The following is a 13,666-nucleotide window of genomic DNA, read 5'->3' as shown; positions in this document are numbered from 1 at the left end:
CTCGCTGCTAGGTGATCGCTGGCCTCGCGATAGCCGCCTACTGGAATCAAAGCCCCGTTCGAGAAGTGGATGCTGACAGCCGCGCTGCGCGGTGCAGTCGGTCGGTCATCATGCGAAGGTTATTACGCTGGATCCGCTCCACCAAGCCTCCGAGGAAGCCGCTCCTCTACGACTGCAACACTGGAGACGTGTAGCGAAAACACCGAAGCGAATTTAAGCCACCGGCCGCTTTCCGGGGAGGGCTCGAGCAGGTGTGAATCGATGGAAGGCAGCTCGGCGTTTCCTTGAGCGACCGTGTGTGGGCTGGCTCCTCTCGTCGGCAAAGTGGCTTGATGAGTGTCCAAAGTAACAGTGGAAGTGGTGGTGGAAGTTTGGAGGCGACGCCATCTTGGTCGCAGCTCTCCTCCTCCCCAACGATTTCTCAACAACATATAACGGCGACCGCAAAGCTCAAGGAAGGTACATGGAGCTCGACAAGTGCTCGGACGGGTGTCTTTCTCCGCCACATTGGTGTTTTCGGGAGAGGGGCGACGTGGGTTGTTGGAGCAATGTCGTGCTAACATTTGTTGGAGTGAAAATGGATGTCAAGTTCACTGATGGTCCGTGTATTGGAAGCCAAACGTCAGCTGTCACTTGTGTTGACGGCTAGTCGAAGTAGCTTCGAGCTATCATGTCTGCACAAAGGCAGCGCTATCTTGAATTTGGCCTCTCGTGTTGAACTGTCGAGCGTCTAAGGACTACATTTGTTGTCATTCGTGGCATAGTTGTCGACGATCGGTACTGTTTGGTGGCCATCTGTAGTTTAATTAAAACTACTTGGCGTGTGCGCTGCAATGCTTGTACGTATAAGATAGGACATTTGTCTAATTATTTAAATGAAACATTTCGACATGCCTGGCAGTGATATTTTCTGTTTAGTTTTAATATGGCCAAATAACTGATGGATTAGTTGGTAGTTTTAACCTTTTTTAAAATAACATTATTTTAAAAATATCTTCCAGCAGTGAGGTTTGGAACTAATAGTGTGATAGTCAATTAAATTATATATACAGTAAACCTCTAAACATGTTTATATATTGTATATGCAGCAAATGCAGCTCAAATCACACAGTCCTTTGTCCTCAAATAACCTCGCACAGGCCTTGTTGTGTGCTGTGGTTCGTTGCTTGAGGGTTTCATATCCATTATTCCTTTTAGGGCATGCCCTGGTGCCAAAAGCTATGTAATGATGACAGCCAGATAATATCCAATAAGGAAGCCTGCAGCATCAATAGGCAGGCGGGTGCAGAAACCCAGATCTACTCTGCCTGGGAAGGGAATGCCACTCAAATCAAGGCCCAGTCAGGCTGTTTATTTACTGTAAGTGGCTGTGCAGCCTATATGTGACAGGTTTACAAATGTAGACATTTGTAGAGGAGGATATTTTCATTTAAAGCATTTTTGGGTGATGCAGGACTATTTGGGAGAAGGCATGTAACCTGATCCTTACTTGATTGTTGCCCAATCTGAACTGGTTTTAGTCATTCCCAGGTGACACACTTGAGATAATTAGATATCGTAGTTAGGATAATATTTTTTGGTCTTTTTATTGGGTTAAAATGAGCTCCTCCTCCTGCTGTTTTATGGAGTCTCCTGTCTCCTGTTAGAATTAGCAGTGTCACATCCCAATGTCATCATTGCATGACAGTGCATCTTTCAATGAGCCACCTACCTGCCTTTATTTCACCCTCTACACCTACTTGGTATACTGTGTCTCCTCTCCTTTCCAGCCACTTTGTCTCCTTTAACTCCTAATTGTCACACAGTGTCATTTTGTTTTTACACATGTAACTTTACTCCACTGTTGCCCTTGCACCAGGCCCCATGGAGGAGCTGCATAGCTTGGACCCCCGGAGACAGGAGCTTCTTGAGGCCAGGTTCACAGGAGCTGTCAGTGGCAACACGGGAGGCAGCACCGGTAGCATGAGTGGGGGTGCCAAGGTAACAGCACACCACAGGAACTCTTGTTTTTCTGCATCACACAGTGGACACAAAGCAAGTAGAAACAGGGACAATGGTGGCCAAGCCAGCTTCGTAGCCCTTTTGTGCAAACTGTTTGCATTTTAACCTGAAGACTGATACAGAAGTACATTAATTGTCAAATAGTTCAAATGGGTGAATATTCAACCTGGAACTTGTTCAAACTCTCAAACTGAGGCTACACCAAAGTTATCTCAAAGCGAGGTCTACAAAACCTACAACTACAAGCTCTCTTTACCTTAGAAGTGGGGATGATTTTGCATTAAAAGATTAAAGTGAAATACGAGAGTGGATTTCAGTTCTGTGCTGGTGAACGGCAGAGTGATAAGTAAAGCTAATTTGCTCTCAGCCATTTTGAGGATGATCTTTGTTTTCCTGTTGTTTTCCCATCACATGATCTTACGTTCACTTACTTTTCTGAATGGTCCTTTGTGCTTGTGTGCAGGGTCTCGCCAACGAGTCGTCCAACCACAGCTACGGAAGCCTTGGCTCGTCCAGCGACAAGGAGTCTGAGGTAGCTGACCTGCATTGTCTATTCTGCTGTCACTGTAATGTTTCCAATACCAAATATAGAAAATAAGAAGACCACGCTAAAAGTGCAGACCTCCACCAAGGCTGAAACCTTTGTCACTTTTGAAACCACTAGAGATGTGTGTGGGTCGTCAGTTGGGGGCGCCTTGACATACAAACATTTGAGGTTACGAACTGCGCTGTGCCACAAGAAGACGTGCTCAGTTTGTTGCTGTTTTTCATTTTATTGTTTTACATATATGCACTTCAAGTATTTTTCATATAAATATTTACTGTTTGTAATTCCGAATTTACTGTAGCATAGCGTAGATTTAGTGATAGACTAGGGCGTGTTTCGCCCGATGTTCAAATTCTGGCCACGCCGTTACCATAGGAAAGGAAAACTACACTGTTATGCGAGGACCCCTTATACCAGTTTTGTTTTTTTCCTGTTTCATTCTGTGCCTTCATTTCAGGATAGATTAGCACAACTAATGTTGACTTTGTTTGACAGAGGTCATAATTCTTTAATTGCATACATGTTTGCAGTCTGAATCAAATCCAGATACAATTTGGTGGAATAGCTTCTGACTTTCCACCTATGCGTACGTTTTAAATAATTACAGATTGTGATTTGTCATATACAGTAAGTGCACATCTGAAGGGAAATATTTTTTCACTTCCCCCTTTTAAGTCATCAGTTTGTCAATTGTCACAAGAATTAATAAAATCGTCTTCGGCCTGTAGTCCCCCATAAACGAACAAACAAATGGACCCACAAAGTAAAGTGGGAAAAAAAAAAAGGAAAGAAACGCTGTCTACCTGTGATATTTAGCCACAGAGGTACAAAAATCAGTTGGGCTGTTTTATAGGGGACTTCATGGTCTTTCTTTCAGTTATTTTTGTGCTCGACCCACTTGTTTCTCTGTCTCTCCCACTACCTGCGCATTTCCCTCTCTTCTCTACATAGAATTCTGATATGAAAAGAGGGCGCTCCCCTGCCTACTCAGTATGTACTCTCTCTTCCTGTTGAAAGCCGCCACAGGAGCTTTGTTAGGTAAAACTCAGGGGACCTAAGTGTTTTCTCTCCTCTGCTCCATGTCGACTTACAGACCCCAGAGAAGAAGCACTCCGAATCATCCAGAGGGAGGAAAAGGAAAGCTGACACCTATTCAGAGAGCAGTCAAGGTTGGGAAACCTGCACGTCAAGTGGATTTTAAAGCCCGTTAATGTTTGTGATCGTCTTTTCTTTGAATTCATCATGCAGGGAAGTCTTCTACACGCGGACCCAAGATTAGCGACTACTTCGATGTGAGGCTTCCTTTAGCTTTTGTCACTCTAAAAAGATTCTTATCTTAAATTTCAATCGCAGTTCATTATTTGTATGTCCCTGCAAAGTTCCAGGGTGGAAATGGCTCTAGTCCGGTTAGAGGCCTGCCGTCAGCTCGTCGCTCCCCGCAGAACTCACACTCAGCGCCTGGCTCAATCGTAAGTGTATACATTATATACAGAAGTTGAGACTATATGCCATTACAGTTTAATAACAACAGTGCCGCCTTTGCAGATCCGCCAGAACAGCTCGTCCCCCACCAGTTTGTGTTTTGGGGAACACAATCTTAGATCCAGTAAATTTGTCCAGGTATTCTGAAGCACACGTGTTTCTTCCCGAAGCTTTGTGCTATGTAATTGCAAAACCAAATTGTCCTTTTGTTCTGCAATTTTAGACGGAGTTAACAGGACTGAAACTTGCTGCTCTTGAGAGCAACAAGAGTCTGGACCTGGAGAAAAAAGAGGGACGAATAGATGATCTTCTCAGGGTGCGTTGAATATCCACACCCACTGAGTTCCCAACAAGCACACATTATATGGACAAAAGCATTTTATTACACAGGTCTTTAATAGTGGTTGGGTGAGATCCCTGATTTCTTCAGCATACCAACACATTTTATACTGTTCTACTTTGCGAGAATTAGATTAGAGAATTTTCTGTTTCAGTTTGCGAAGTCTATAAAGATGTCCTTGGATGAATTTGGTGTGAAAGAGCTTGGCTCAGCACCATTAAACATGAACTCAAACTATATTATGAGTGAGGGCCTTTCTCAGGGCCATTAGCATTGAGCTTTGACCTCCACTGCTCTTCTGGAGACCGGACAGTTGATCCCACAGACACACTCCAACATCTTAAAGAAGGTCTTCCTAGACAAGTGGAAGACGCCGATATTCCATATTTTCTTTTTCACTTACTATTGGCTTGGTGTCTCTACACTTTAGTCCAAATAATGTGTATGGCAGTGTTTTGTTTCTGTATAATCAATCATGCAGAGGAACTCTTGTCACCATCCTTTTATCCCACACAGGCCAACTGTGACTTGCGAAGGCAGATCGATGAACAACAAAAACTCCTGGAGAAATACAAGGAGAGGCTCAACAAGTGTATCACTATGAGCAAGAAACTTCTCATAGAGAAGGTATGTTTCTTTGCATGTATGCACAGCCACTTCCTCTTCCCTTGTAGGTTTATCTTGAGTGTGTGGAAGCTGCATTGATATGTCCATTGTAGCTATTTGGTTGAATTTAGCACATGAGCAGACACTCGGGTTATTTGTATCAAAATACTGAAATAGTGTTAATATTAGCTTTAATATTTTTGTCTGAAGAGAATGCAGAATAATTTGGGCCAATAGCACATATATAAAACAATACAGTAGACAAATACTAACTGAGCAATCCTATATTCAAGTAGAAGAAACATTCATTCGGTGTACTCACAGAAATGATTTAAAAAGGAACAAAATCAGTATATTGTTACTCATTTGTTGGTTACAACCAAATGTTGCGGTTAGCTAGAGAAAGTGATAGAAATGTGAACAAATATTGCTCGACAGGATCACGCGAGGGACATAACCCTCCTGAAGTCAGTATTGTAACCAATTATTTATATAAAACCATATTATTTCAATAGGGTTTATTGTAAGCATGTGATCTTCATCAAACACACACTTATCATGGATGACCACACCAAGGTATCTAAATATAAAATAATAATGTGCGTATGTAGCGTATTAGCTAGAAAAAGTGGCTCTAAGGAAAAAGGTCAATTGTTGTCACGCTCATCATTTCTAAATAAATGGGCCTGCCTACTATTTGGACAGAGCACCCAGGAAAAGCAGTCGTGCCGTGAGAAGAGCATGCAGGACCGCCTCCGTCTCGGCCATTTCACCACTGTGAGACACGGAGCGTCCTACACAGAGCAGTGGACTGACGGATATGCATTCCAAAACCTGATCAAGTATGAACCTGTTCACACGAACGTCAAGGTTATCAATTGGGACACAAAATGAATGCATGGCTGTCCGCAGGCAACAAGAAGGAATCAACCAGCAGAGAGAGGACATCGAGCGACAGCGAAAGCTGCTTGCCAAGAGGAAGCCTCCCAACCCCGCGTCACCCTCCCTCTCTGTGGCCTCAACCTCGGAACCCAAGCAGAGAAAAACCAAGGTGGTCAACGGCAACGACTCCGACCCTTTCCTCAAGCCATCCCTGCCCCAGCTGTGAGTTACACGGGAGGAGAGTTGTCAGCAACATTCACCCTATTTTCCGTGACCTTTCTATATTATCTGTGTGTTTTAGATTGACCCTTGCTGAGTACCATGAGCAGGAAGAGATATTCAAGCTTCGCCTTGGACATCTGAAGAAGGTCAGTAGCAAATCACATTATGCAGTTTCCCCCCCTTTCACCTGCACACAAAGAATGAAGACAGGGTTTTGCCAAATCTCACCAGTTAAGGACAAAAAGGCCGAAATGAATAGAAGTGGGGTGTTCTGTGCAGGAGGAGGCCGAGATACAAGCGGAGCTAGAGCGATTGGAGCGTGTGAGGAACCTCCATATCAGAGAGCTGAAGAGGATAAACAATGAGGACAGCTCAGCGTAAGCTCATTGCCGAAGGCTGTTGAAAGAAATTTGCATCATAACGTATGTAATAGCACAACTTGGCTTACAAAGTTTGCCTCCCACCTCACGCAGGTTTAAAGAGCATCCCACACTGAACGAAAGGTACCTGTTGCTGCACTTGCTGGGCAGGGGCGGCTTCAGTGAAGTCTACAAGGTAAAGTCTTAATGGCTGCACCCTGTGTGTCTCTTTGCCAAGCACATTGCGATACCAATGCGTGTTTGCCTTGTTACCCGACAGGCTTTTGACTTGTTTGAGCAGCGCTATGCAGCTGTTAAAATCCACCAGCTCAACAAGAACTGGAGGGAGGAGAAAAAAGAGAACTACCACAAGTAGGCCACGACAACTTTTGAATCCAATGACCCACGCACCCATATACACACACACACACACACACACACACACACACACACACACACACACACACACAAAAAGTAACGTGTGTCATTTATGCCCTTCCAGGCATGCATGCAGAGAGTACCGGATACACAAACAGCTGGACCATCCCAGAATAGTCAAACTATATGACTATTTCTCCCTGGATACTGACACGTGAGTCACCTTTGACCGCTGGCTGCCACCACCCCACCCTGAGGTTGTTTATGCTACATGGGGTTTATTACTTTGTGTAAAGCTCTCAATCATTGCAGATTTACGTAAAGATGACAGTGCACATGGCAAGGAGGAGCCATTGGAAATAGTAGGCTTTACACAATCAGGATTTTTGGCACCGAGCATCGTTGTGGTGGCTAACTTGACTTAGAATTGATCCTACATAGCCTGACCGCAGTCAAGGTGACTGAGTTGCATTATTTTAGTGCGCAAAGTCACGGTCCCTAAGCACAATTGCATTCATGGCTGTGACTGTGTGTACTTAATTCACTAAATTAAGGCATTGCAATGTCACCACTTAAATTGACTTCAATACTTCAAACAATGAATAATGCCAAAATTATGAAAATATTTACCTAAAGGGGAAGTCAACCAAACACATTTTTCTCAAGAATATGTTCCCAGAAGGCGCACTAGTTGAAACACGGCATCCTGATTTATGTTGCATTTGTGGAATATGAGTTAAGCAGCAAAATTCACCCCTTTTTAGCCATCTCAGGGTGCGACCATTTTGTCACTTCTGTCGACTGAAAATGACATCACAGATGCTCAGCTTCAGAAAACAGGTGAGCTGTGATTGGTCATTACCTGAGCCCTGAGCAACTGTAATGTCATTTTCAGTCGACGCCGTCGCGTCCACAAGTGTCGTATTGTCAAACATACAGCGCAATTATCTATGAACTCTTTTTGCTCGTTTTCAACCTTTTTGCGCAGTTGTGGGACCCAGGAATTAAAAAAAAATTCCATAACAATCAGTTACGGGCGTAACGAGTTCAGTGATAATCCCCGAACAAAATACGGACAATGCGTAACAGGTGGCTGCGCTGCAACGCCTTTGTTTACTCGCTGTTGGTGTCACACACTGTCCCAGGGAGATATAATATGACTATATAAGCCCGCTCCATTTACCATTATGATCAAATTGTGTCTTTCATTTTTTGGACTATGACATTTTTATTTTTTTTCCGGCCAAAGCACAATTAGTTACTCATTTCAGTTGTCTCTGGACTTACTCATCAAACGGTAAACGAATAGGGAAGGAAGAATTTGGGTGCCAGTCCAAACTCTTTTGATTATTTATTTTTTTTTTTGTCATCGCTATCTGATAGCATTGATTGATAATCTCGTCTCTGCTCTCTTCCCATTAGGTTCTGTACAGTTCTGGAGTTCTGCGAAGGCAACGACCTGGACTTCTACCTAAAGCAAAACAAGCTGATGTCGGAAAAAGAGGCCCGCTCCATCGTCATGCAGATTGTCAGCGCCTTGCGCTACCTCAATGAGATTAAACCTCCCATCATTCACTATGACCTCAAGCCCGGTGAGTCTAATTGGGAACATGGGAATAAGACATGGGCGGTCGACTGGTTAGCACGTCCGCCTCACAGTTCAGAGGTCGTCGGTTCGATCCCGGCCTCCCTGTGTGGAGTTTGCATGTTCTCCCCTTGCCTGCGCGGGTTTTCTCCAGGTACTCCGGTTTCCTCCCACGTTCCAAAAACATGCACGGTAGGTTAAATGGACACTCTAAATTGCCCGTAGGTGTGGTTGTGAGTGCGGATGTTTGTTTGTCTCTGTGTGCCCTGCGATTGGCTGGCAATCAATTCAGGGTGTCCCCCGCCCACTGCCCAAAGATTGCTGGGATAGGCTCCAGCACTCCCTGCGACCCTTGTGAGGATAAGTGGTATAGATAATGGAACTTTTTTTTTTTCACAATTAAAAACAGCGCACTTAACAGTTTTTTAAAAGCTCCTACGAAACTCCGCTTGTTTTGATGGCGCTCATGGAAATGAGTCACTGCTCACCACACCAGACACATTTCCAAAAATAGACATCTCAAAAAGATTTACTTGGTTGTGTAATTTCACTCTTGATGGGTTTGCAGGCACACCAGAGACCAAGCTATTTACATACAAGTACTTTAAAAAGACATTTTCCATAAAATGCTTCATTGTAAAAACCTGAATCACTGGTTGGCAACTTTTGCAAACATATGTAATTTATGTATGACTTATGTACTGTATACATTTTTGGGGCAACTGTTGATTCATTTTTCATCCCAACTACAATTGTAAATTGTGCCATATGCTGCAGGTAACATATTATTAGTTGATGGAACCGCATGTGGAGAAATCAAAATCACAGACTTCGGCCTTTCAAAGATTATGGATGATGATAATTACGGCGTGGACGGAATGGACCTCACATCTCAGGGAGCAGGCACCTACTGGTAAAACTCACAAACGCTAATACTATCGTCATCGAGGCATTGGACTCTGGAACAAATGTGTGTGTGTCCAGGTACCTCCCCCCGGAGTGTTTTGTGGTGGGGAAGGAGCCGCCCAAAATTTCAAACAAGGTGGATGTCTGGTCTGTGGGAGTTATCTTCTTCCAGTGCCTATATGGGCGCAAGGTAAAGTTCAAGTGAGCAGATCCATGTCTAGATATAAAATGGGCACGAGTAGAGCTGCAAAAATGAATTGATAAAAATCAGTACTTCAAAGTTTTGGCAATGAATTTCATTATCAATTGGTTGTGTCATGCGATTTTTACTTCGCTCACTGGCTGCGTCGCACTTTTATTGTCAGTTGCGCTAAGTTGCATGTCACGGAGCGCACAAGTTGAGCGGTCGATAGCACACAAGCCCAGCGACGGAGTGAGTCACTACAGAATCAGACTTGATTCCGTTTTGCAGTAGGCAACTTAAAGTTAGTCTCTCTTGGTGTTCATGTGTATCAAATTATCCAGTTTGACAAGCATGAAAAGTTCATTGAATGCAAGTTAACTTAAGCTTGTGAATATCATGGGATAGCAATAGTAGTGTAATTCACCTGGCTAAACAAAAGACACTTTTTTAACTCAATTGTCCTTTTCTGCCAATTAACTTTTCATTATGTGATCATTCTGTGCTTTGGCCTATAACATTTCTTGTTGATGTTGGAATATATTTAGGGGTGTGCATAAAATGTTGGAATGGTTCTCAAATAAGTACAAGCTTATTGGTGCAACCCCAACCGCTCCACCAACCCATCAAGCTCATTGATGAACTTAGACTTATGGCATACACACACACCGTCCTTTTTGTGCACTTTTCTGCACTATCAATTTGAAATGGTCATTTTGTTTTAGTAAAGCGTTTTTTTTTTTTGGCCCAATTCATCAATTAATTGAAAAAACTACAACTATTGAAATAATCGTTAATTGCAGCCTTAGTGCCAATGTACAATGGTACCTCTACTTATGAAATTAATTGGTTCTGGAAGAAATTTCTCAAGTAGAAAATTTTGTTAGTAGAGACGTGTTTCCCATGTAAATGCCCTAATCCGTTCCAAGCCCCCCCAATATTCAGACATAAATGTTTTATAAAGCATAAAAATGTAACAAATACAAACATGTTACAATTAGATTATTGCACAATAAATGACAGTTGTGCATAAAGTGAAAAACAAAGAATAGAGTAAAGAATAAAAATGATGTAATTTGCCTGCTGTTCTCATCGCTTTTTGTCCTCTTTGGTTCATGTTCTCTTTCAGAAGTGGTTTTTGCCTGGCGTTTTGTAAACAACTGATTTAATAACATGACTGTCAATACATTACGGTCATATTCTTTGGCGAGATCAACCAAACGCATCCCTTTTTCATACTTTTCTATCATCTCTTGCTTTGTTTGTATGGACAAAAAAAAACAAATTTGTCTCCTTTTTTTCTTTTCCTCGTTTATAATTCACATAAAACTATCGGAACAACTCATGGCCCGAGAGGCGAATGACGAGGACGCTGCATAGACATCTATCACATATATATCTATCTACCTGTCTATCTACACACATAGAGACATACGGTAGTGGTCCGTCTTAGCCAATAGGATACCAGGAAGATGCTAGGCTAGCAGCTATGAGTATATTGCGTTCAGGAAACTCCGGAGCCCATACTGTATTTTTACTTTTCGTATCTTGAAATTTCTTTTGTAACAAGAGACAATATTTTCATGTTTTGGCGTTACGTAAACTTGAAAATTTCGTATGAAGAGACGTTCGTAAGTAGAGGTACCACTGTACTGGGAAAAAAAAAAAAAAGATTGCTTATTTAGATGTCCGTTGACCCAATGTCTGCCTAATAGTGCACACAAACTCATGAACTCATTCACTGCCAGACATTTTCAGACCTTCTTTTACTCTAACGTTTATTACGTTTAACTCTGTTTGCTTCCAATCAGCCTGAAACAGGACAAAAAAGGAAGATTTTGCCAGCTCTTCAAGGCTCACAGTTCTTGCACTGCCCCTTCATGGGTTAATTTGCGCTGAAGGTTCTTCATATCTGTGAGACGTTATGATTGTTTTTTTTTTTCTCGCTTGTTTTGGTTTTACCAGCCGTTTGGTCACAACCAGTCTCAGCAGGACATCCTCCAGGAAAACACCATCCTCAAAGCCACTGAGGTCCAGTTCCCTGCTAAACCACAGGCCAGTACAGAGGCCAAGGTACGAGACACTCACTGGCCAGGCGGCCACTGCATTAGATGCATCCAATAAGAAAGAATATATGATGTAAGAATGTCTAACAATAGATCTATTATTATGGTTGTAATGTACAAAACTCCCTGAAATGTAAGCATTGCTATTGTAATTGAAGTCATGTAAATGTAAATCAAAGGAGCACTCATATCCGATCTGCTCGGCAGGCGTTTATCCGCCGCTGTCTGGCCTACCGCAAAGAGGACAGGTTCGACGTGCACCAGCTGTGCTCCGATTCCTACCTTCTCCCTCACATGAGACGCTCCAACTCCTCCGGCTCGCTGCAGCCCACCGCCTCATCGCTCGCCACCTTCTGATCGGCTCTCGTTGGGATTGACGGGCACCATCTGTCCACTTCTGGAGCAGGATCGATGGCAATAGATCATCGTTTGTGGATCATTTTTTAACCAGAGAGCTTCCAGAATGGATCAAATAGAAAAAGAGCCTAATTAAAGGGAAATCATATCAAGATGAGGACATGGTGGGCTGTTGTTTAACCATGAAAGAGGGAAAGCAACTCAAATAAAGCCACATCTAGCCAGGAAGAGAAGCAAGGTGGGGCTTTGGTGGACTGTATTTAATAACCCCTCGTGAAACTTTTGAACAGCTTGCAAACACCCTGTTCATGCACGCCGCTCAACATAGCTGAGTGTAGCTGCATCAGAAGGACGGCAGCTTCCGAGGACAATGACTTGGAGAAGTTTGTCTATCCATTCACACAATTTAAGGATGATGCATCTCATTGTTGGTGGTGGGGGGGGGGGGGGGGGGGTCGGGGGTTGACTAAATCCAGACAACCAAAAATAGTCTGGTGTTAATTTGCACTTCTCATCCAGTTTGTGATCTTCTGGTGCAGCAGGCTTGTTGAAGTACAACAGTCCGCATATTAGAACATAAATGTCAGAATCCATTGTTGCTGTCTACGACGGGGGAAAAAAAAAAAAAAAAACTGCACCAGCCTGGGGTTAGCTGGACAGAGCGGAGGACTGGAGCTGCTGCTCACTGGTTTCATTTCCCACTCGCAAGTACATAAGGAGGCTTTCCCCAGCTTCCCGTCGACTCACATTGTTTTTCCTTCAGGAAGCTCAACTCTTTGCTGCTACAAGTGTTGCTCTTAGTTTATAATGCGTGAATGGCTTTAGCCTCAAGTACAAACTTGAATCATTTTCCCTTTTTGGTCATGTGGATTATTGTTTAGCTTCCGTTTAAAGTCTGACATGTTAGGAACAGGAGAGGAAATGCTGTGATTCCCACGAAAGCAGCCGGGTATACGTAGGCATGGCTCTGTAGGGCTTGAACGACTTCAGATTTTTTGGTCGTCGACGCATGTGATAGTCGAGTAGCCGTCAATTAATGAATGACGTCGTTCATATTTTCCAGTCGTCAACTCACTGTATGCACAACTGTTTACTTTCAGCCTCCTAATACAAGCTCACTCCCCATCGCCAGGTGCCGTCGAACCACCCCCGACTCACTTATCCAATCAACACCTTCAGAGTCGTACAGATAGTTGGAAATGGTAGAGGTCTCGCGTGACACAACTGCGGGGTTGCTACTTACTACAGCACTATGTAAAACAAACAAACAAACAAAAAACAAACATGATGGAATGCAATAACCCTAATGCACAACACTGTAGTTGTCATGTGGATTGTTCCCTGTAATCGACTATTTGTGCGGCAGTGAAGGTCTATGAGTGTGATTTGTGACTGGATGAGTAAATCGGGGTGTGCCATGTTTCTGTGTGTGTGAAATTAAGGTTTGAGGAAAATGCTAGCTAGATGTTTTTGTGGAGCCTTGTTACATTCAAGTTGGGCCAACTGTTCATTTCCACACTGAAAAGGTTGTTTAGTGACTAGCTTGTCCTTGTCTCATTAACAGTAAATTAACTAGATTTTTGTTTCATTTGAGGATTGGCTTGCCTATTTTGTATTTCCATACACGTGTGGCACCGCTAATAGTTAATGTGCAGACCCAGCACCTGTTCCTTTTAGCGTGGTGCCCGTGTGATGTTCAAGCCAAAACACGTGATGGGCGATTAATAGACTTCAAGCTCTGTCATTGCGGAATG

General features: G+C 43.2%; 1 protein-coding gene across 2 annotated transcripts; it reads left to right on the top strand.

The window, feature by feature from the left end:
- Positions 1–12,360, top strand: LOC147140636 (serine/threonine-protein kinase tousled-like 1-B). Of its 2 annotated transcripts, none has more exons than XM_086042943.1 (21): positions 1–459; positions 1,859–1,980; positions 2,465–2,533; positions 3,642–3,717; positions 3,797–3,840; positions 3,934–4,017; positions 4,094–4,168; positions 4,254–4,346; positions 4,887–4,997; positions 5,682–5,818; positions 5,889–6,080; positions 6,160–6,226; positions 6,360–6,457; positions 6,554–6,635; positions 6,720–6,811; positions 6,942–7,031; positions 8,240–8,409; positions 9,180–9,315; positions 9,387–9,498; positions 11,455–11,562; positions 11,763–12,360. In XM_086042943.1, the coding sequence occupies exons 1-21, from the start codon at positions 333–335 to the stop codon at positions 11,910–11,912; spliced, it is 2,235 nt and encodes a 744-aa protein (XP_085899069.1). In that variant the 5' UTR covers positions 1–332; the 3' UTR covers positions 11,913–12,360. The 2 variants fall into 2 exon arrangements, with proteins under 2 accessions (XP_085899069.1, XP_085899068.1); XM_086042942.1 differs by having other exon boundaries at positions 2–459; positions 3,928–4,017.
- Positions 12,361–13,666: the final 1,306 nt, after the last annotated feature.

The sequence above is a fragment of the Filicampus tigris genome, chromosome 10 (assembly GCF_054856515.1).
Source record: "Filicampus tigris isolate MCC_2025a chromosome 10, RoL_Ftig_1.0, whole genome shotgun sequence".
Classification (NCBI taxonomy): Eukaryota; Metazoa; Chordata; class Actinopteri; order Syngnathiformes; family Syngnathidae; genus Filicampus; species Filicampus tigris.
Note: the sequence above shows the minus strand (reverse complement) of the source record. Positions and strands in the feature narration are given on the sequence as shown.

What these genes read in the sequence shown, in the direction of transcription:
- LOC147140636 (XM_086042942.1), top strand. Translation starts at nt 333, where the DNA reads ATGAGTGTCCAAAGTAACAGTGGAAGTGGTGGTGGAAGTTTGGAGGCG. An exon ending in GATCCAGTAAATTTGTCCAG is followed by an intron (nt 4,169 to 4,253) that starts GTATTCTGAAGC and finishes CTGCAATTTTAG; the next exon opens with ACGGAGTTAACAGGACTGAA. An exon ending in AAAAAAGAGAACTACCACAA is followed by an intron (nt 6,812 to 6,941) that starts GTAGGCCACGAC and finishes ATGCCCTTCCAG; the next exon opens with GCATGCATGCAGAGAGTACC.